Genomic DNA, 21,472 nt, shown 5'->3' with positions numbered 1-21,472 from the left:
AATACTTTAGAAAAATAAGGCATCGATATTAATCTAAATAATCGCAGTCAGATTAAGATCAATAAGGTAAGATCGCCTTTATTAGTCCCACAGTGTGGAAATTCAGTGTTACAGCTGCAAAGTGGCAGTGCAGAGAACAGGAAAGCAGCAAGGAAAGTGCAATAACAGATGTTTAGGAAAGATAAATGATAACAATACAATAACATACAAACTATATACTGTATGATTGTCTGTATGAAGAGGTGTTTGTATGAAGCTATTTTTGTCTGTCCCCTAAGTCGCAAGGTTTAGGGGAAATCACAAGGGAAAGAGCAACAGTCTTAGTTTCAGTTTCACATCCCCTCTGATTCGCTAAGGGCAGGTGGGAGGGGTTTGTGAGGGGCTGGCCGAGAGTCAAATGTCGGACTTATGGCTTATCTATATGCAGCAGTAACACCGTTAGGTCTGATGAGACAGACTCTACACAGCGCACTGAGCTGAGGAAACGACACGAAGGTCAGTTTGTACATGTCTACAATGTGTTTGTGTAAATACCTAAAACGTATATGTAGAGTTATATGTTATATGTATAGTATGCATGTATAGTTTTATATAGTTTTACAGACACTGACTGTTCAAACAAGAACTTAGGTTTCAAGCTGTGATGTTTCTTGAAGTCTCGTCTGCTCTGACTTGTGTGGAAGAGCGTGTATGACGAAGTGTTTGCAATAAACATGCAAATTACAGTTTTAGGAAAAAACAGGTGAAATGTAAACTGTTTAAAGTCTGGTTTTCTGAACTGGGTGTGTCCAAATGTTTTCTACTTCACCGTTGAAGTGGTTGAGCAACAGCTTGTTGTACAAACTGACCTTCGTGTCGTTTCCTCAGCTCAGTGCGCTGTGTAGAGTCTGTCTCATCAGACCTAACGGTGTTACTGCTGCATATAGAAAAGTCATAAGTCCGACATTTGACTCTCGGTCAGCCCCTCACAAATGCAGACACTGTGAAGGACAGGCGTGCTCATTGGCGGCCATTTCCTTTAAAAATTATTCGCCATTTTAAAAGTATGTCATGTTTGCTCACTTTGAAATGATTTTTTTCTCAGCAAAATACACGGATAGTCCTCACTTGCATTTTATATTTTAAGAGAAGTTTTTCAAAATTTAAAACATTTCACCTGCATTTTCCAATAACAGTTAGGGGGGCTGGAGGGCCCCGCGACCCCCTTGCTGCATGTCATCCCCCCTCTCTCTCCCTGACCCTCCTGTCACTCTCTCACTGACCTATCCAATAAAGGCTTTAAAAAGGCCAAAAAAAATAACTTAAAAAAAATTATCACATTTGTCTGAATGGCTTTGTCTTATGACTGTAAAGATGAGCAGTCGATGAGATGGAGAGAGAGAACCGTGACGACACAGCAGGAGGAGGAGAGTCTGAAACCCAACCTGTAATATCATCTGTGAGAGATGACAAAGGTAATTTGAAAGTTAGACAATTTACAAGTTGAATACTGTTAGCAAACTACATATTGTTTTTATGATAGATCCTGTTCAATCTGCTTCTTCTTACATGACCTGTCAGAAGATGAGCTGGAGGGAAGTGCCGCTAAAACCAAGGTAAAATATAAGATAAGTCACCATCATACAGCTGAATTTATTCTGACAGTGTCCCATTTTTTCTAAGTCAAATCAGTATTTACTGTCGGAGAATCCTTTAGAGAATCTCTAAATCTAAAATGATAAGAGTTCGTAGCACACACAGTGTCCACACTGTCCAAAAAGATCAGACCTGTGAAATTGTGTTTTCTTCTCGAACTGATCAGGTTTTCATTTTATGAGCTGCTTCATGTTTGGCAGTGGATGAGTGAACTTGACCAAATGTTAACAAAGAAAACTTGACTTTTTATTATACTGTTTTCCCACCTGCAGATGTGACCCTTTACATTAATCTGAAGGCAGTTTAACATGTGGGTCTCATGTCTGAAAAAGCACCTTGGTCACTTTTATGTGAAAGTCACCACAGCAATCTTACTGGGTCAGACCTGGAAACATTTCCAAAACACATGCAACAGGTTAGAAGGTTATGATTGGACAATGGATGAATAAATGAATGTAATGCAAAAGTATTGGAGCAGTTAGTTCCAACAATGTCCTCAGTGCTTGTGCTCTGTTGGGTATAAAACAAGCAGCAACTTAACTCTCAGATAAAGTGAAATGATGAAGTTCTTGTGGAAATGTGTCAGTGGGTTCACTGGTAGAGGAGAGGGAGAGTGACCCTCACACTCACTATGGTTTTAGAGACAGCGCCTTCAGTGAATAAATGTATAAACTTTATTTGTTGATCTTCAATTTTGACATTGATCTTGATGCTGTTTTCTTGGTTTTGGTTCCCAATAAAAACATTTTTAATCTCAGTGGATCAAACCTGGAGAAGTCATCATTGAATAAAATCTATTTTCTTAGTCTGATTCAGTGAATGAACCTGGTGAAGCTGAGCATCCAGAGCAGAACGATACAACCACAGGAGGAGAGTCTGAAATCAAGTCTCTACCATCTACAACCAAAGAGAGAGGTGAGATTTTCACAAAGAATTAACTGAGGAAATCACACGTTTTACAAATTATATTTCAGCTGAGTTTCAAACACTGTGAAGAATCATGAAAGCACAAACAAAGCTTTGACAAGCTTTGTGTCACTGATTTGTGTAGAATAACATACAGATGTTGTTCTTGTTGTTTCAGTGTTGCCTGAGCTCACACTTGTGTTAATTGGTGACACAAATTCTATTGAGGTTGGATCAAAAAACATCTTACTTGACCATGACGAGCAAACACAACAGTTTTCATTCTCACTCTATGATTTGTGTGGTCGACACATCTCTGTCATTAACATGCTTGGTCAACAAAACACTGACAAATTCCCATTAAATCAGGGAGTTCATGCCTTTCTCCTCCTGCTACCAAATGGTCTGCAGAACAGCCATTACAGCTCAGGAGTGCAGTGGTTAGAAAAAACCTTTGGCAAAGAATCACTTGCTTATTTAATGACAGTTGTGACTCATGGCTCAGATGAAGAATGTGACCGAGCACTGACAGACCTGAAAGCCAATAGTAGTTTTGTTGAAAAAAGATACCACACATGTACAAAAAGTATGAGAGATGAAAAAGAAATAATTGCGCTGTTGAGGAAAGTAGATGTCATGGTCTCTGAAAATGATCCACACTGCTACAATGGACTGACCTGTGGTGAAAATAAAGAGCACGAAGAAGAAACGCCAGATTCCTCAGTGTTTCATCAGAATCAAACAGGTGAGATTTTAATGTTGCTGTTCACAGATCTATCTATCTATCTATCTATCTATCTATCTATCTATCAAAGACCCAACAATATGATATTATCATGATACTTAACTCACAATACAATATCATTTCAATTATAAACATTTCGCAATATGCTCAGTATTGCAATAACATATACTGCGATTTATCACCTTTTTTCAACTGCAGATTATTTAGTCACATATGAATCCACAGCCCGTGATGTCCACACGTCGCAAGTTAATGCTCTGCTGTTCCCAAACTTAGCTGCTCTTTAGCCTCACTCCTCTGTAGAGCCTGTGTTACGGCTGTGTCCGTGAAAGAACTGGCGCCAGTGTCTCCAGCATGTCACAAAAGCCTGGTTTTCCACAACGCTGTCTGGACACAGGTCTTTGCACAGGAAACAGGTGATAGATTGTGTTATTGTCTTAGTTCGCTCTGTATTGGGAGGAAGCTTTGTCAAGCGAGGTGTGTCCGGTGTTGGTTGGTTTTCTGGTGGAGCTGATTTAACGTTAGCTTAGCCGTTCTCCGCTAACCTTATCTCAGGATGAGAAATGAGCCCTCATGTTTGCAGTATTCCCAGAGTATTTCATTTTCTTACGACACTCTTTGCAAATCCCAAGTGTCATATCCATCTCATTTGAGCCATCCTTGTGAAAAAATCTAAAATAAGTCCCTAAGTTTGATTTAGATGCGCCTTTCTGACGTCTTTCTCCGATGCCTGCCACTAATGCCCTTGACCGTGACCTCTGACCTCTTCTGACCTCACTAGAAAAAACCTCAACAGCACCATCTGGTGGACTGAAAAAGCAACTGATGTTATTGTTCAGTACGAAACGGTTCAATTTGTATTTGTAATGTATGAGATATCAGATAAGATATAAGATATCAATACTAAAATTGTATCTCTCTCTGTACGTCATTTTCAATGACACTGAGAGTGAACCAACAATAAATTCAAATATCATCTACAGCCAACTGAATCTCATACAAACACCAGGTTTAAAAGCTCATTCAGAACTTTCCCCATGTTCACATTCGCTACTGTATGTGACAGTAAAGTAAAACAGAGAAATTAAGTATTTGTCATCCAAACACTCTTGTTTATCTGCTGACACCATCTCATTAGATATTTCTATGTACAGTTCAAAAAAACATCTTCTTACAAAGTACTACCCTCACCTACAAGTCTCTGACTGTTCACCTGTGTCCACCTGTCCTGACCAAGCACATCACATACAGTATGTTTACATCCTCCCTCCTGTATGAGCTGCCTGTTGTCTCTCTATGATGTCTGCCTGGTCCATGTCCAGTAACTGCGGTTCTTGTGTAAAGCTCAGGATCACTACCTGTGGTGTTAATGTGTTTTAATGAATTAGAACTTAAATTTGAGTTGCATTAAAATTGGAGGATGAATCTGCTTAAATTGAAAGATTATTATTATTATTATTATTATTATTATTATTATTATTATTATTATTATTATTATTATTATTATTATTACCAGATTTAAACCTACAACACATTTAATTTTGAAAGGCTCCAGCAGTGGCTCAAATATTTGTCATGTGTGGATTTCCACAGTGAGCATGCTGGTGAACACATCTGAGTTATCCAGATCATTAGAAAAAGACTTTAATCCATTTTCATCACAGAAGCTAATGCAAAGCAGTAGCACTGGATAATTTGAAGATGTGTGCATTTACATGAACTGTTTAACTACAAAAAAGACTTGAGATTTGCACACATGTTTTGAGAATCTCTTTTCATTTGGTGTTTGTGCTAAAGCAGCTGAAAAAAACTGTAAAGCTTCTATGATCTGTGTAAAGTTACCTGCATAGACAGTTACCTGTGTGGATTTCCACATGGAGCATGCTGCTAAACACATCTGAATTATACAGATCATCGGAAACACACTTTGATCCTTTTTCATCACTAATGCAAAGCATGACTGGATAATATATAGATTTTTGTATTTGTATTTATAGATGTGACTTTTGTATGAAAGCAACAATCAGAATCAGAATCAGAATCGCCTTTATTGTCATTATACATAGTACAACGAAATTTGAGCGCTGCTCCCTTGGTGCAAACAATGCTAATTAAATAAAATAAATAAAAACCTAAAGAGAACACAAGAATTAAAAATAGAGGAGGTATAAAAATGCCTAAAAAATACATAAACTGTTTAACTGTAAAGAGACAGAGATTTGCACACAATGTTTTCAGAATAGCGATTTTCATTTGTTGTTTGTTTCAAAGAAACTGAGAAAAACGAGACAGCCACTATGATTTTTTTCTGTCTGAAGGCAGTGATAATGTGTAATATTATCTGCAGGAAGTAATGAATTTTACTGTAACACAGAAAATGAACACAGTTATCTCATTTTGATTGTATACAATCTGCTGTTTTCACATCATCCTACAGTTCAAGAGAAGAAGCAGAACACAGATGAAAACGGAGTAAAGGTAAGAATTTTTCACCTTCACTTTTGATCATCACTGTAGCATCTGTTTTCTAAAAGTGTCTCACACCTGAATAATAACAGCTGTGCACATTGTTTTACCTTGCTTTTGTATTTCTTTACTGAAGGTGTGTTGTTGATATTCAGTGTTGTGTGTTTATCTTGTTCCTGTTTTTTGGCCCATTTATTACTATAAACAATGACATATCTCTGAGCTGTGTAGCTGGTGTACAACACCAGGGCCCAGTAGCTGTCAAGGGCCCATCACACTTTCAGTTTTGAGTCATAGCCTTTTATATTTTTATTGCCCTTATTGAAATTTTCCAAAACTGCATGGTTTATGAAAAAAAAATCCAGCTACCACTTATTTAATTTGGTTCATTTTTTTTCAAAAGCTACGAAGCAAAGCCTGCTGGGAAATCCTAATCTGATCAATGGCTTTGCCTTTTTAATTTAGACTTTGAAAGTATTTGACTCCACATTGCTCCTGGTTTGATGCCAGATAAATGAAGCTGAAAATACTGAAGAGTTTACTTTCTTCTCCCTAAAATATAAACCTACTCGACGTTTAATTTCTGCTCATTTACTTACTTTTATGTTTGGTTTTGTTGTACTCTTAATTAGTGTACCATTTTGTATTGTTGGTCTTCACCATGGTTCTGACCTACTTATTTTAAGATTAAATTAAATCACTGTTTTTTTCAGTTTGACCGAGTGAATGATGGAAAACACTCGGAGAAGAACGACAAGCCAGCAACAGGAGGAGAGTCTGAAATCAAGTCTGTTCCTTCTGAAACAGGTGAGAAAATAATTTTTAATGAAATATTTTATTTTGCAATAACAGAACATTTCAAAATAAGATTAATTACTAAATAACTAACATTCAAAATCATTTACAATGAACATTAGAAAAATGTACTGATCCAACTCTCTGGTTCATTGTTGTCCTGCAGGCACCTCAGATGTGGATATGAGTGCAAACAAGGATGAGGTGAGAACTTAAGGACTATTTACCTTATAACCATATGATGTTATCATTTTTTTATTTACATTGAATGGTTATTTGTTTATTATTTACAGCAGTCAGTGAAGATTACTGAGGTGAAGAACAAAACTGAAACTCTGTTTCACAGACTTCAACTTCAAGACAAACAGAAGTTGTCTCCAGCAGATTTTCTTAAAATAGGTCCACCTGTGAAACAGGACCATGAAACATCTGAGAAAGATCTAGCTCATGCTTTTCTTCAGAGGTTGATGATGTTAGATTACAGAGCCAGATATATTCCTGTAAGACAAGACAGTTCAAAGCCTGTTCCACTGTTTGACAGGGTTGACACAGACGTCCTAGACCTTCTTTTTAGCACCAATACAGACTCTAATCAATCAAAACAGACTCACATTCATCCAATGGACATTCAAATGGCAGTATTTCACTGCTCAGACAGTTTCCTGAAGCAGAACATGATGACAAAGCTCTCTCAGTGTCAGTACGCCTTACCTTTGCTTGTTCCTGACCCAGTCACAATGGACATTGAGTGTCCTCTGTGGACATTCAGAAAAATAAGAAAAACATGGAAGATAACTCAAACCAAAGATAATTCAAGCATCATCACCATGAAGAGTTTGCCCATCTGTGAAGCTGAGACACTCATGGTGTCATTTTTCCGCCTGGGTTCACTTTCAGTGTCTAAATCTCAGCTGATCAACACTTTGATCAACGCCCGTCACAACACCTTCTTCCACAGAAACTGCCCAGGTAGCACCAAATCTCGCCATTTGATGGATGGTGTGGCAGAGATCGCCTGGTACTGTCCTGCTGGAAAACCTGATGATGCCTTCACTGACTGCACTGCCTTCTGTAATCTTCGTGGTGATGCTCTGACATTTGAAAAACAATGTAACATACTGACTGAAAAATCTTCAGTCAATGTTGTTCTCGTACCAACTCTGGAGAAAACTCACAAAAGTATGACAGTTATTTCAGCCCTTCTGAAGTCTTCAAAGCCTCTCATTATTCTCATTGTTGATGACAGTTGTGATGCTGTTGAGATAAAAAAGGGAACATTCAAAATGGGTCTAAAAGACCGAAGCCAGTCAGATATTTCTGAAGAACTGAAAAGGATCATTGGAGAGATTTTGTCTGGACCACATACATCCTTCCAGCTTGAAACCATGGCCAAGGTCTCTGGAATCAGAGTGGATGAAGATGATGCAGTCTGCCAAAAAGGGAAATCTGCTGCTATGAAAATAATGAATTTGCTTCAAGAGACGGATGTGTCAAGAATCAAAGATAAATTGCTCCCTTGTCAAGGCCGACTGTGGCATGAGTGGTGCAGAATAAACAAAGAACTGTATCATCTCAAAGGAAACATTGAGAAGGAGAAAAGTGAAAAGCGTCAGGAACTGATGAAAATACGACAGAAACAATGTGATGCTTCCTGTAGTGAACTGATGAAGTTGTTAATTGAAAGTCTCTCATCTCTGCCATCAACAGACAAAGAGTATTTCCTGAAATGGACTCAGATCTTAATAGATGCTCTCTCCACTGACGATCTCAATTCAATTCTCCAAAGCTATGATGAAAAGTGGTCTGAGGTCTTGGCTCTGAAGAAGAAACATGACAAGTCTGATCAATTAAATAGAAAACAAACTGAGCTTGAACAAATATCATCAAAACTGCAGTCAGCAACTTTTGGTTTGGAGCACATCTTTAGAGAAATGGGGCAGATCTATGAAGCCCATAAATCTCTGCAGAAACAAACACAGAGGCGACAGACTGACTGGTCTAAATACCCTGAGCTGGCTGCAGAGCTGATGATATCAGGACACCCCATGGAGCTGATGGATGGAGATGCAGGTCATGTGCCTTTAACATGGATCTCTAGTCTTTTAGAGGAAGTCATCAAGAGACTGGGTGACCGGAGAGTGTTTGTGTTGTCAGTTTTGGGCGTACAAAGCAGTGGAAAATCAACTATGCTGAATGCCATGTTTGGGTTACAGTTTGCAGTGAGTGCTGGCAGATGCACCAAGGGTGCCTTCATGCAGCTGGTCAAAGTGTCAGAGGAGATGAAGAAAGACTTCAGGTTTGACTACGTTCTAGTGGTGGACACTGAAGGACTGCGTGCTCTTGAATTAGCAGGTAACACCACTCTTCACCACGACAATGAACTGGCAACATTTGTTGTTGGTCTGGGAAACATGACACTGATCAACATCTTTGGAGAGAATCCAGCTGACATGCAGGACATTCTGCAGATTGTTGTCCAGGCTTTCATGAGGATGAAGAAAGTTAAACTGTCTCCAAGTTGTGTGTTTGTTCACCAGAATGTTACAGATATTGCAGCTGCAGAAAAAAACATGGATGGAAAGAGACGCCTGCAAGAAAAACTGGACCAGATGGCCCAACTCGCTGCCAAAGAGGAGGTTTGTGATGCCGAGTGTTTCAGTGATGTCATTGCATTTGATGTGCAAAAAGATGTGAAATACTTTGCCCAACTATGGGAGGGAAGTCCACCTATGGCTCCCCCAAATCCAGGTTATAGCGAGAGCGTCCAAGAGCTGAAGAACATCATCCTCTCTAAAGCTTCACAGTCTGCTGGGATCACTCTGTCACAGTTCAAAAGCAAAGTCCAGGACCTGTGGAAAGCCCTGATGAACGAACACTTTGTTTTCAGTTTCAAAAACACTCTTGAAATCAAAGTGTACAGAAACCTTGAGGTCCAGTACGGGAACTGGACCTGGGCCCTGAGGAGCAACATGTTGACGATCGAAAACCAGCTTTATAACAGAATTGAAAATGGAAAACTTGACAAGGTTGAGCTCAGTTATCTTTCTAAAGAAATGAGCAAAACATATGAAGAAATCAAAAAAGAAATGAGAAAGTACTTTGATGATGACAGAGACAAAGAAATGTTGGTTCAGTGGCGAGGCCAATTTGAAAACAAAATCAAGGAGTTTCATGATGAACAGGTGAGAGGAGTGAAAAGAAAACTGGATGAAGTTATTCAGCAGAAGACAGCTTGTAAAAAGCTTGATGATCAGAAGACAGAGTTTGAGAACAAGCTGCTACAGAAGAGCAAAGAGCTCGCTCACCAGTTAAAAGACAAGACACAAGCTGAAGAGGAACTTAGGAAGCAGTTTGACTCTGTCTGGAGAGGCTGGGTGAGAGAACTAACTGCAGATATAAAACCTATTGAAGACATCAACTTGGAGGAAGATCATGTAATTATCCTGTATGAACTTGGTTTTGAATGGGCTCTGATAGGTGAATCCAAAAACAGTGGCAGATACAAAAACATATCAGAGGTTGGTGATTACTTTGATTATGTGATCCTCACCAAGTATCAGGAGCATTGTGAGGAAAACCAACAACCTCAAGAGAGCGAAAGAGACACAAGAGGACAGGGGAAATTTAGCCAATTTTGTGGCTTTGTTTCAAAAACAGGTAAAAAAGTATTAAATTACTTTAAAGGGTCTTTTCAACATGAAGACCAACAACTGATCAGATCCCTAATTGACAATGTTGAAAAACAGTCATTTGATACAATCAGGAGCAAACCTGTACCTACAAGTGGCTACAGTCCAACTTATTTGCTAGAAGTGGCCAAAAATGTCAAAGAAAAAGTGACAGAATTTGAATCAAAGAGGAAATATGCTCTGAAGAAGGAGTTCACAGTTGATCTCTTACTGTATGTGTTTGACAGAGCTAAGAGTTGGCTTTCAGAGTCCCACAAGAAATTCAAGATGAACAATGATGCTCTAATTTATTTAGAGAATAAAAAGCATCAATATTACAACATTTTCAGAAGCTTCTGCAAAGGAAGCTCTTCTGCTGTTGTGCTTGGAGAGTTGATCTGTGAAAAACTGAAGGTTTCCACTGTTGAGGCTGTCTGCAACAAGACTGCCATTGATCTGGCTGGAGAGATGAGGTGCAGTTTCCCAGCATTCAATGGGAACAGACTGAACCTGGAGAAACATGTGTTGAAGTCACTGGCAGAGAAAGAGGACTTCAGAGGTTTCATCACCTACATCCGACACCCAAGGAAACATGTGGAGAGGTTTATAAAAGAGGAAGTAAAGAAATACATCTTCACATCTCACAGAGATAAAGCACGGGATATACTCAAGAAAAATGTTGAAGACATGAAACAACTTGTAAGTCAGGCTTTATTTACTGCAACAGAGAGAGTCAAAACCCAGAGAGGACACACAGACATGTGGCTGGAGGAATTTACCAGTTTTCTGAAAGATGAGCTGATGTTTGATGACATTTGTTCTCAAACCTTCAGAGACATAAACAACTTTGACTTTCTTAAAGAAGAGATAGAGAAAGGACTTGAACCAGTCATGAAGGAGATGAGCAGCCTCTCACTGAATAACATGAGTGAATTCAGGCTGACACCTGATCAAATCCTCATTGATCAGCTGTGCAAGTGCTGCTGGGAGAAGTGTCCATTCTGTTCAGCAGTTTGTACCAACACCATAGAAGATCACAGCCCTGATGACCACAGTGTCCCTTTTCATCGTTCCCGTGCAGTCAGTGGTGGTTATTATCGAAACACAGTGGAGCTGGTTACTGAGTTCTGCACAACATTAGTTGCAAGTGATCAAAGGTTTTATCCTCGTTCACATTCACATGAAAAAATTTGGTATAAATGGTACCGAACTGCTGGTCCAAGGTTTGCTAACTGGAGAATTACCCCTGATGAGTCTAAGCTGACGTACTGGAAATGGTTTGTGTGTAGATTTGAAAAGCAACTGGAGGACCACTATAAATTAAAATTTGAGGGCAATGGAGAAATTCCCAGTGAGTGGAGAGACTACAGGATAGACGATGCAATTAAAAGTCTGGATGAAATGTATAAATCTGAGTGATCCAACACAACTGTACAACTATGATGATACTTGCTCTCATGTGATTATAATTGATTATAGTTAAAACACAGAGCACAGAAGAACAATAGTAATTTGGAGAATAAATAAGGAATAAAGAATATAAATATTAAATCAAAGTGCCATCTACAAAGTTGGTCAGTGTGAGATTCTTGATATGATAAAAGTTTCCATGATGGATATTTTGAAGTTTTATTAAATCAAAATACATATATTTTTTAGTTGTGAGAAGGCTGATGAGAGACATGCTGTCAGAAATTACCAACTTATACACAACAAAGAGTTGAAGGCATATTTCTTTGATAACCTGTGTAAATAATTTCTAAAAATTACTGTCAAACACCTGTTGTCCGTTTGTATTTTTGTAAGTCTCTAAATTTTAAGTTGGATCTTGTTAAATAACAGGAAACACAATTAAGGATGGGGCGCTTTGTGTGGAAGAAGTATTTGAAGTGTTATGTTAATCTAATTTCCAAAAATCTGTCATTATATTTATATCATCTTTGTTGTTTTTCTCTGTCTGAACTTTTCTGATATTCAGGTTCAATGTAAAGAATGTAAGTCATGTGAGAAAAATTTTTCTAAAGGATTGTATCATTTATAAACTGATCACTCGAGTTTAATCTATCATGTTATTGGTGACCATAATAAAAAAACCTACATCATATCTACTGAAAGACCATGTTTCTTTTTTTTTTGTTTTGTCAAATGACAAAGTCTCAATTGAGTCTCAATTGACACTTTTGAGACCTGCCATCTGTTTGTAGAAGACCCCACCTTTTGTAGATGATCCATGAAGCACATTAAAGCCTATTTGACTATTTCTATTTGATAAGACTTGAAAACCACCTTATGCTTATTTAGCTTTTTTTTGGTCTTATAAGAAATACACACATGGCTCTTGAGCTTTCTGCTACAGTATATTGTCTGGATTTAGTCACACTTTCTTCTCTGACTGTGTGGTAATTTTTCAGTCCCAGTTCTCAATGTGTATATTTTTATTATTTACAGATAACATCAAATGCCAGGCAGCAGTAAAATCCAGTGACAGATTGTCACCTTTGATGCATTTGAGATGGCTTCTAAAGCCACTTTTCATGAACAATCTTAGTCGACTGTTCCTCTTTTTGTATGTGATCTGCTGCTTTTCAGGAGAACTGCCACAATTTAGTATTGCATCTTTGTTAAGTTTGGGGAGAAAGACTTTTAAAAGCTCCAAAACCACTGGATCCTACATTTCCCACACTGCAACTCAGCAGTGTCTGTCATTAGACCGCCTCTGGCCTCATAAATGCCCACTTCTTTTCAAACTCCACACCTCCAGTTTTTTAAAAATTCAGAGACTCAAGTCTGAGCTGAAATAACCCTGATGACATCAGTATGACATCACCAGAGTTATTTTCTCAGACTTAAGATATCTCCCTGCAGAGACATAAGTGCCTACACAAATGACAAATAAACTAAACTTCAGGTGTAAAATTGGTGTAATGCCCCTTTAACTGGACTGTTGCTCTCTGTATCAGATCTATCTGAAGTTTGTGTCATTATTTGTGAGAAAATATTTTTCAAAGCCAGGATCAGTCTACAGTTTAAAAAATGACCCCTCAGAGACAACAAAACAAGATCATTTAAACGTTTTTTATTCTTGTGTTCATTTTTAAATTAAGATACATTTCACGTGTACTGAAGAGTGACATCTCTTAATGATTCTTATTTCTTGCAATAACTGACCAAGTCTCAGTCTCATCTTTCTTCAAACTCAGAACCACAGCGTGCATGTGTTACAGCAGCTGCATCTCTTAGCAGATCTTGAAGGAAGTCAGTTTGAAGTCCCCTGTGACTCTGATGTAGCTGATGGCGTCCATGCCAACACGGTTAGGGAACTGGACTTCCTGTCCATCAGGAAGCTCCACCTCAAATGTGTTTCCTGCCAGCTTCAATACAATCTAAAACAGAAAAGATGCGTAGACACATAAAACTCAAACTATCTATGTGTCAAGGGGAAAGTGAGCAAATATATTTTCTCTTCAAACCTTAAGCCTTTTAAAGAAAATCCTTACAAAACCTTTCATGGTACTTTTCATCAAGTACACACGTCTTCTCCTCCTTCAGCTGGACTCCCTCACCTTGACGTCTGCTCCTCTCTGTAAGTGGTTGTGTATTTCCCGTTTCTCATCATCCCAACAACCAGCAGTCTTTGAGTTGCACACAAGCACAGCTCCATCAGTGTCGTCATGGAAACGAGGGTTAAAGTGCAGCGCCAGGTCGTCTGCATCACAGCCGAGATCGATCTGGAATCTGAGTTTATACAAGAAATGTAGTGCTAACATCCAGGTGTTTGCAGAGCTCAGAAGACCACACAGACATGTAACATTAGACATTTACCAACAACTACTTAATAAATTTTACTACAGCAATAAACCAGAATTTATGCACACAGATATTATCATATTTTTTATTCAGTGAAGAGGCTAATATAAAATAAATATACTGTGTTTGGTGATCTTACCTCTCAGCATCATGCAGAATTACTCCCTTTACTTTCAGCTGATCTCCAGCTCGCAGATCCACATTCTTTAGTTCGAGTTGCTGAAAAACACAGTTGTGTAGTTCAGGGTTTCAAACAATTTGTTTAGAAGAGGAAAGATTATTGTTGGTCATAATGTTAGCAGACTTGCTAAAACAAATATTTCTTCTATCTGTCCACTGTTTTATTCAACAAATAAAAACTCCAGGGTACAGTATAGTGAAATAAAAGCAGCAACAAATTTGAACTTACCATGGTCATTTTTAGCCCTGGTGTTGGTGAAGAGTCCTGGAGATAATGGAAGATGTAGGATGATGATCTTGGTACAGGGGCACAGTCCTCTGTCCTGGAAGACACAATGTGAGGGGTGTGATTGTAAAGTCTCACTGTACTTTATTTATAATTTAGAGTACAAAGGATCGAGTGATAGGACTTTTAAAAGTAACAATAAGTCAAGCGGCCTCTTCCATGAAGAAGCACTACTCTGTTTAATCATTGCTGTTGAACTCATTTTGCAAATGAGATTAACTGTCTCCTTGATCATTGAACAAGAGAAACAGCTGCCAAAGTGCCACTGTGAGGTGATGAACAGATTATGATTAAGATTAAGGGCCACTGTGTACATTGAGGAAGGTGTTGAGGATATTGTTGTTCACATTGCAGAAAAAAGTAACACTTACCAGAGTATACTGTATCTGTGGTATTCAACCAGTCTATTATGCTGTAAACATTTTCATGTTTGTTTTTTGCTTGAAAATTAAAAATGAAATATATACATGGTTATTATTTATATTTAATAACTTAAGCAATAAAGAGAGGCAAAGTGTCAATTAGCAAGGCAAAAAGAATTACAAATTCATATTTTAAAACAATAAAATCAATAAAACAGACAAAACCAAATAAAAAATAAAACCACAAGTAAGAACCAAAAGTACAACGAAGATGAAAACATTAAAATCCAGAATTAAAAGCTGCTTTATATAGGTATGTTTTGAGTAGTGTTTTACACCAGGGCAGTGACTCAGCACACCTGATCTCCTCGGGCAGGGCGTTCTAAAGTTTGGGGGCTCTAGTGACAAATACACAGTTTGGTTTTTAGTCAAGACTTTGGGACAGATAACAGAGTTTTGTCTGAGGATCTCGGGCAGCACGTTTGGTCATAAGGGGAGAGGAGTTCTGAGATACAAGAAGGTGCCTAACTGGATCTTAAAAGTGAATATAAGTGTTTCAAAATCATTTCTAAAAAACACAGGTAGCCAATGTAAGGAGGCTAAATGGTCTTAACTCCAAGAGTTAGAGTCTAGCTGCAGCATTTTGGATGAGTTGCAGGGAACAAAGAGATGTTTGGGAGACATGTGTACATGGAGCTGCAGTAATCAAGACACTATGAGATGAATGTGTTAATAACCTTCTCCAAATAGGTGAATGACACAAATGATTTGATTTTGGCAATATTCTGTAGATAATACAGACATGATTGCACAACCATTTATACTTCGAGGTCCAGTTTGAAATTAAAGTTAATTATTATACCAAAATGTCTGGCAGAGGGCTTTAGGTTGGAAGCCAGCCAAGGAGGTTGATATCAATCTGGACCCTGACATGAGCGGCGGCAATGAGAATGACCTCAGATTTAGTGTCACTGAGCTGCAGAGAGTTGACAGTCACCCACCTTTTAATGTCTCCTAAGTATGCAGGGTTTGTAGGATGGATTAGTCATTTTGTCATTGGAAAATAGATTTGTGTGTCATCAGCATAAAAATTGAACTTCATTTTATGGTTTTGCATTATGTTACCCAAAGGAACCTGTAAAGGGAGAAAAGGATGGGACCTAAGATTGAGCCCTGGGGAACACAACAGTTGTTAGGAGCAGAGGAAAACACAGAATCAACTGAAAAGTGTCTACCAGGTAGATAGAAGATGAACCACTGAAGAGCAGATATGCCTACGGGGTCCTCCAGACGGTTTAAGAGGACAGTGTGATCGATAGTATTACAAGCCAAGCTCAAGTCCAGGAGGACTAGAATTGAGCAGTTACCTGAATTTTTTTTTTTTTTTTTTTTTGTTAATGAATTTTAAAGGCATCTACTAATGCTTTTTTCTCCTCATAATGACCTAAATTTGATAGCTAACTCTTCTTGTCTGGCATCATTTGTTCATTTGTTCATCATTCATTCACACACTGTGTGTTAGACTGCTCAGTGTCATTACAACATGCAGGATTTTGTGATATCTAATTTGCTATTTTTTTATAATTTTAATAAAGTAAGGCCATTTTCTATTTAGCTTTAGCTTTACAGTTGATCAAGACTTGCACATCTACAGTGGCAAGAAAAAGTAAATGAAACCTTTGGAATTATCTCTATTTAAGTATAAATTTTTCTTCATCCAAGTTACCATCACAATCTATTTCAACTAATAACACACAAATGATTGTATTGTTCTTGTCCATATTGAAACTCAAATATTCACAGTGTAGGTTGGAAAAAGTATGTGAACCTCTAAGCTAATGATATCAACAAAAGCTAACTGGAGTCAGGAGGTAGTAAACCTGAGGTCCAGTCGATGAAACAAGATCGGAGGTGTGAGTTAGAGCTACTAGTTTATCAAAAAAAAGACAAGAAACAAGAAACATCTGCTAATATGAAAAAAAAGGATCTTAGAATCTCAGAAAAACCTTTGATCAAGGGTATGTACACCCTGTATTTCTGCCCAGCTCTAATCAACCACGTATATACAGCCAGTATATTCATAAAATGCAGTTAGGGAAATGGCTGATAGCTGGGGACAAATGTAATATCTGACAATGTAGTAGGTTGAGGAGACAGAGACAACAAAGTGTGTGAAGGTGGACCCCACCAGTGATGAAAACAAGAAGTGTCCATCTTCAAAAACTGGTTTTGAGCAAAAGTTGTTTTAACTGTTAAGTTGAAGTGATATTTGTCTTCAACAGTCACTCTTGGATGGACCCCACAAATGACAAAAACAAGAATGTGTGTGTGTCTTTCTGCATTTGTGTGTGTGTGTACAGATCCCATGTATATCTAACAAAGCAGTGTATGTGTGAGTGAAGTTACATATAGTAGTTATCTGATTGTCTTGAGATGCTTGGCTGGGCCGATAGAGCAGACTTGTCCAAGCATATTTTGATGTTTCTACCAAACAAACACAGCTGGACACATTTCCACAGAAAACCCTGAATTTATTTACTTTAGCTTTCACCTGGAATCAGTTCTGTTTCACAGAATTTGGATAAGAGACAGAACAACACGTTCATTCATCACTGAGCAACAAGGTTTATGATCGGTTTTGAATTTTTTTTAAAGGTATAGACAAATTTTTAGAAAAATAAGATTTTTTTTACTACTTTTATTTTCATTTGATAGCATATGGCCTATTTTGTATTATCATATAGAGATCATGTAGCTGAGTCCAGAAGTGAATTAATCTGTGTGGCTAGTATTGTTTTCACCGTGTGTGTTATCATGGCAAAATGTGGTCCTGGAGACACCTGCTGTAGCAGGAACTACCACAGAGGTGGTTCTGAGTGCATGGGCAGGTGTTTATATCTGTGGACAGATTTGTCAGTGCAACAGTGACACAACTGTACAAGATACAGTAACAAATCTTTACAAGTGTGAAGCTGAGATCAAAATGAAGAGTGAGTTAGAAGGTGGGTGTGGTCTGACGCATGAGAGCTGAGTCCTCAAATGTAATAACTGCTGAGTATTCATGGGTCCAACGTTAACTTTTTGAGGGGTGTTGTGGCCGGTGTGTTCCCATCACAAGATGGTCTCTAGTTTAAAGAAAGAAACTAGAAACTGACCTGCCATGAGACATCATTTCTTTAATAACAAATGTAGGTAACAATTATTAGTATTGGCAGGAGAGAGATTAAACTAAGTGTTTGGTCACATGATCCTGAAGTAATTTCACATAGTATAAGAATTTTTTATTTTTTATTTTGGGTAAGAATCAGCAAAGATTAACTGAGAAGAATCACAGCTTATCACAACTGGGGGTTAATAGAAGAACAAAGGAACTCCTCTGATTAAATCTAAACTATAATACTGCAAAGAAACATAACTGACTAAACCAAGACTTTACAAAATATTTTTAGGACAGTAAATATCTTTCCTTACAATGTCTATAAAGGTCTTTTATTCTACATTTTCCACTTTTATCAACTGAATGTCACCCAGTCTTCACTGGACTCCATGAGAAGCTCACTTCACATTTATATTTATATCTGTTGTGTTCCCCTCCTTTCAGTGACATCATGCTCTCTCTACATCTCCTCTTGTTTTCTGCTGTTTGACAGTTGTAAGATGAAGTGTGTCCTTCTCTTCAAGTGGAGCTGGTGTGGAAAACAAACTGCTGCTGTGTTGTCACAGGCTGCCACCCTGTGGTCAGGTTATTGAATTGCTGGACAAGCGTCCTATATAACAGCTCATTCAGTCAGCACAATTGATTTTCAGTAATGTTTTTAATTCTTTTTTTTTATTATTATGATTTTGAATAAATGCTGACTAAGACAGACAGACTGTAGTGAAATAAACAGAGAATAACGGGACTAATAACGATCAACACAGGATGGCAGGTTTACTGGGACATGGAGATCAGATTTATTCTGAATGTAGCAGAGGAAAACTCAGAGTCTCCATTATGTTATTTCCAGTTCACTTTAAGATGTTTTTATTTTTTTGAAGAAAAAAAAAAAAAAAATTACTCTTCAATTTTCTCCTGAAGTGTTTAAATCCCAAATCCAGCTACAACACAGTGTTTGTAACATACCAACACTGATATTATTTTTGTATGGTTTTATTCTGCCATCTTCAAATGTGAGACTGTGTCTGAGATGTTTTCTTTTCCTTGTGTCATATCATTTTCTTGTCCTCTCTGTTTGCAGGACTGCAGTCTGGATTTGTCACTCTGCCCCGCCTCTCTCGCCTTGACAGACAGTGTCAAGATGGAGACGCCCAGAAAGGGTCTCTACCAGACGGCGGCGGCAGCATCGCACTGAAACACTCAGATTCCCTCACCTCGTTCACTGTAGACCTCGGCCCCTCCCTTATGACTGAGGTGCTCAGCTTGATTGACAACCCCAGCTGCCTTCAGATGTCCAATCACAGCCAGGCAGCAGGTGAGGAAGATGAAAGAGGAGATGAAGAAGATGAAGACGACAGCTCTCTATCAGAGACGCCTGTGCAGAGCCCTGGGGTGACTTCGCCCAGCCCTTCGTTCAGCAGGAGCATGAACAACAGGGGCCGCTCCTGTAGCTCTAACTGGACAGAGCAAGAGGAGGACAGGAGGTCTCTGAGGACGCCTGATGCGTCCGCTGGGTCTCCACAGAGAGCGGAGCCTGTAATGGAGGCAGAAAGGTTTCAGAGAGCAGCTGACGTGCTGTCTCGTCATTATGGTGGAGAGTCCTTCACAAAGGGAACAAGGGTGAACAACAACACACCTTCTCCTGCCGTTTCCTACAGCCGCAAAACATCATATGCCTTTTCTGAAGAGGAGGAAGAGATCAAAGTCTAGATGTTGAAACTGTGTCTGGAACAATAAAATCAGTGAGCTGAGAACGAACCCCCAGTTCATGAGATTTGTGTGATAGTCTGTTGTTCCTGCATGGAAACACTCCTCCAGCTCCTCCAGCGAATTATTTAAAGTTTTTCATATGTGAAAAAGAGTTAACTTTGTTTGTAATCGCTTTGGAAATCCTGTTTGTTTCATTTTTTTTTGTTTTTTTCTGTTCTGTATTACTCCTCACTCACCAAACCCATAACAACATTTTAATCACAGAGAAAAAGATGTTAAGTTTCAAAGCCCTAAGACATTTGAGAAGTGCTGTAAGTGTATTTTCAGTGTGTTTCATGATGTTATAAAAACTCTGTTGTACAACTGCCGCTGAAATTCCTCTGTGATGTGATGACTGTACCTTTAACAGGATTGTTTATCAAACATTTTTAAAGGACTGATATAAAAAATAAATACATAAACATTGCTTGAAATCTCATCTTGCATTACAATGTTAACTCACTTTGTACGATACTACAATAAGTAAAGCCAGTTGTTTTGTGTGGACATCCTCTCTGGTTTCTATTAAGAGCATATGCAGACCAAAAACTACAACACAGCAGGAGCAGCACAACAGCACAGATTGGTGTGGCAATGTTATGACTGCATCTGATGGTCATAGTGGGATGTGACTGTAAAAGTGTTGTGATGGGTAATTTGATGGTTAACAATGCACTTGGCAGCCAGTGCAGAAAAAATGTTAGTTTTACCTGCTTGGAACAGGTAACATACATTTTTCATAGAGGGCTACGACAGGACTGCATACACTCATTGACTGACTTCAGCATTTTAACCTGTTCATAATCAGTGGAATGCCATAGCATAGACAGTGTAATCTATAATGTAAACAAACATGAAAATCAGACTGGCAACATATTTACTGTTTCTAGCAAAAGTTCATCTGATACAAACAGACTCCACTGTGTGACTCGCTGCATTTACTGAATGAAGCTGTGTTGCTTCCATGAACTCCACTTCCACAGTTCGTACAAACTGTGGAAGTGGAGTTCATGGAATCTTCCATTACAGCTGGTCGATGGAATGTTGGCTGAGCTTCTCTAGAAGGAGGGTGAGCTGCTGGTGGCGTGTTACAGCTGCAAAGTGGCAGTGCAGAGAACAGGAAAGCAGCAAGGAAAGTGCAATAACAGATGTTTAGGAAAGATAAATAATAACAATATAATAATATACTGCAGCCCCCACATCAATTACCCACCACATCCAATGACAAATCGCCACACACTTGCATACACACATGAACACACACACATACACACACGCACTCCTGCCTACCCCTTCCCTCATACACACACACACAGACAGATCCGCACACACACACACACACACACACACACACACACACACACACACACACACACACACACACACATACACATATACACAAATACACATACGGAGCATCTAATGGTTAAGAACTATAGAGTGACCATAAATGTGGATATTGTTAGCTATTGTTATTGTTACTGTGGTTGTTTTTCTGTTGTTGTGCTGTTGTTGTTGTTTCTCCCCGTCTCCCCACTCCCATTTTCCTTTTCCCCATATATCCCCTGTCCACTCTCATTCCTGATGCGGTCCGGTTGTCTTAATAAAGTTAAAATATGCGATAGGAGGAGTATCCCACACTCCTTCGCACAGTAAATCTGCCCCAACAACACAAGGCATCCAGACCACTCATGCTGCTTGCCAATGATACTGGGA

General features: G+C 38.6%; 2 protein-coding genes across 9 annotated transcripts in view; one reads left to right on the top strand and one right to left on the bottom strand.

Annotated features, from left to right (window-relative positions):
• The first annotated feature begins 107 nt into the window (after positions 1–107).
• LOC139618431 (interferon-induced very large GTPase 1-like) lies at positions 108–20,263 on the top strand. 7 transcript variants are annotated; one of them, XM_071474346.1, is made up of 9 exons: positions 138–495; positions 1,354–1,454; positions 1,561–1,595; positions 2,442–2,550; positions 2,720–3,286; positions 5,724–5,764; positions 6,466–6,559; positions 6,714–6,751; positions 19,089–19,343. In XM_071474346.1, the coding sequence occupies exons 2-9, from the start codon at positions 1,370–1,372 to the stop codon at positions 19,200–19,202; spliced, it is 1,083 nt and encodes a 360-aa protein (XP_071330447.1). In that variant the 5' UTR covers positions 138–495; positions 1,354–1,369; the 3' UTR covers positions 19,203–19,343. The 7 variants fall into 7 exon arrangements, with proteins under 7 accessions (XP_071330448.1, XP_071330446.1, XP_071330447.1 ...); XM_071474344.1 differs by lacking the exon at positions 19,089–19,343 and adding an exon at positions 6,844–12,319 and having other exon boundaries at positions 177–495; XM_071474343.1 differs by lacking the exon at positions 19,089–19,343 and adding an exon at positions 6,841–12,319 and having other exon boundaries at positions 178–495; positions 1,564–1,595.
• LOC139618456 (galectin-2-like) overlaps positions 13,103–21,472 on the bottom strand; it is a 98,595-nt gene continuing 90,225 nt past the window's right edge. Inside the window, exons 1-4 of one of the 2 annotated variants that reach the window (XM_071474398.1) lie at positions 14,432–14,567; positions 14,162–14,241; positions 13,779–13,950; positions 13,103–13,598 (exon numbers count right to left, since the gene is read on the bottom strand). In XM_071474398.1, the coding sequence (XP_071330499.1) occupies positions 13,452–13,598; positions 13,779–13,950; positions 14,162–14,241; positions 14,432–14,440 (408 nt within the window). In that variant the 5' untranslated portion in view covers positions 14,441–14,567 and the 3' untranslated portion in view covers positions 13,103–13,451. Of the gene's footprint in view, positions 13,599–13,778; positions 13,951–14,161; positions 14,242–14,431; positions 14,568–21,472 lie in introns of those variants that run through there. The other variant, XM_071474397.1, reaches the window with a different exon arrangement.

The sequence above is a fragment of the Trachinotus anak genome, unplaced genomic scaffold (assembly GCF_046630095.1).
Source record: "Trachinotus anak isolate AG129_WGS33_773 ecotype Australia unplaced genomic scaffold, CSIRO_AGI_Tana_v1 ptg000003l, whole genome shotgun sequence".
Taxonomy (NCBI): domain Eukaryota; kingdom Metazoa; phylum Chordata; class Actinopteri; order Carangiformes; family Carangidae; genus Trachinotus; species Trachinotus anak.
The sequence above is the reverse complement of the archived record's forward strand: the minus strand, read 5'-3'. Positions and strand labels throughout refer to the sequence as shown.

Bases quoted from the DNA above. Each gene is read 5' to 3' on its own strand.
- LOC139618431 (XM_071474340.1), top strand. From the start codon at position 1,370: ATGGAGAGAGAGAACCGTGACGACACAGCAGGAGGAGGAGAGTCTGAA. The intron at 1,596-2,441 runs GTAAAATATAAG...CTATTTTCTTAG, and splicing joins GAAGTGCCGCTAAAACCAAG to TCTGATTCAGTGAATGAACC. The intron at 2,551-2,719 runs GTGAGATTTTCA...TTGTTGTTTCAG, and splicing joins ATCTACAACCAAAGAGAGAG to TGTTGCCTGAGCTCACACTT.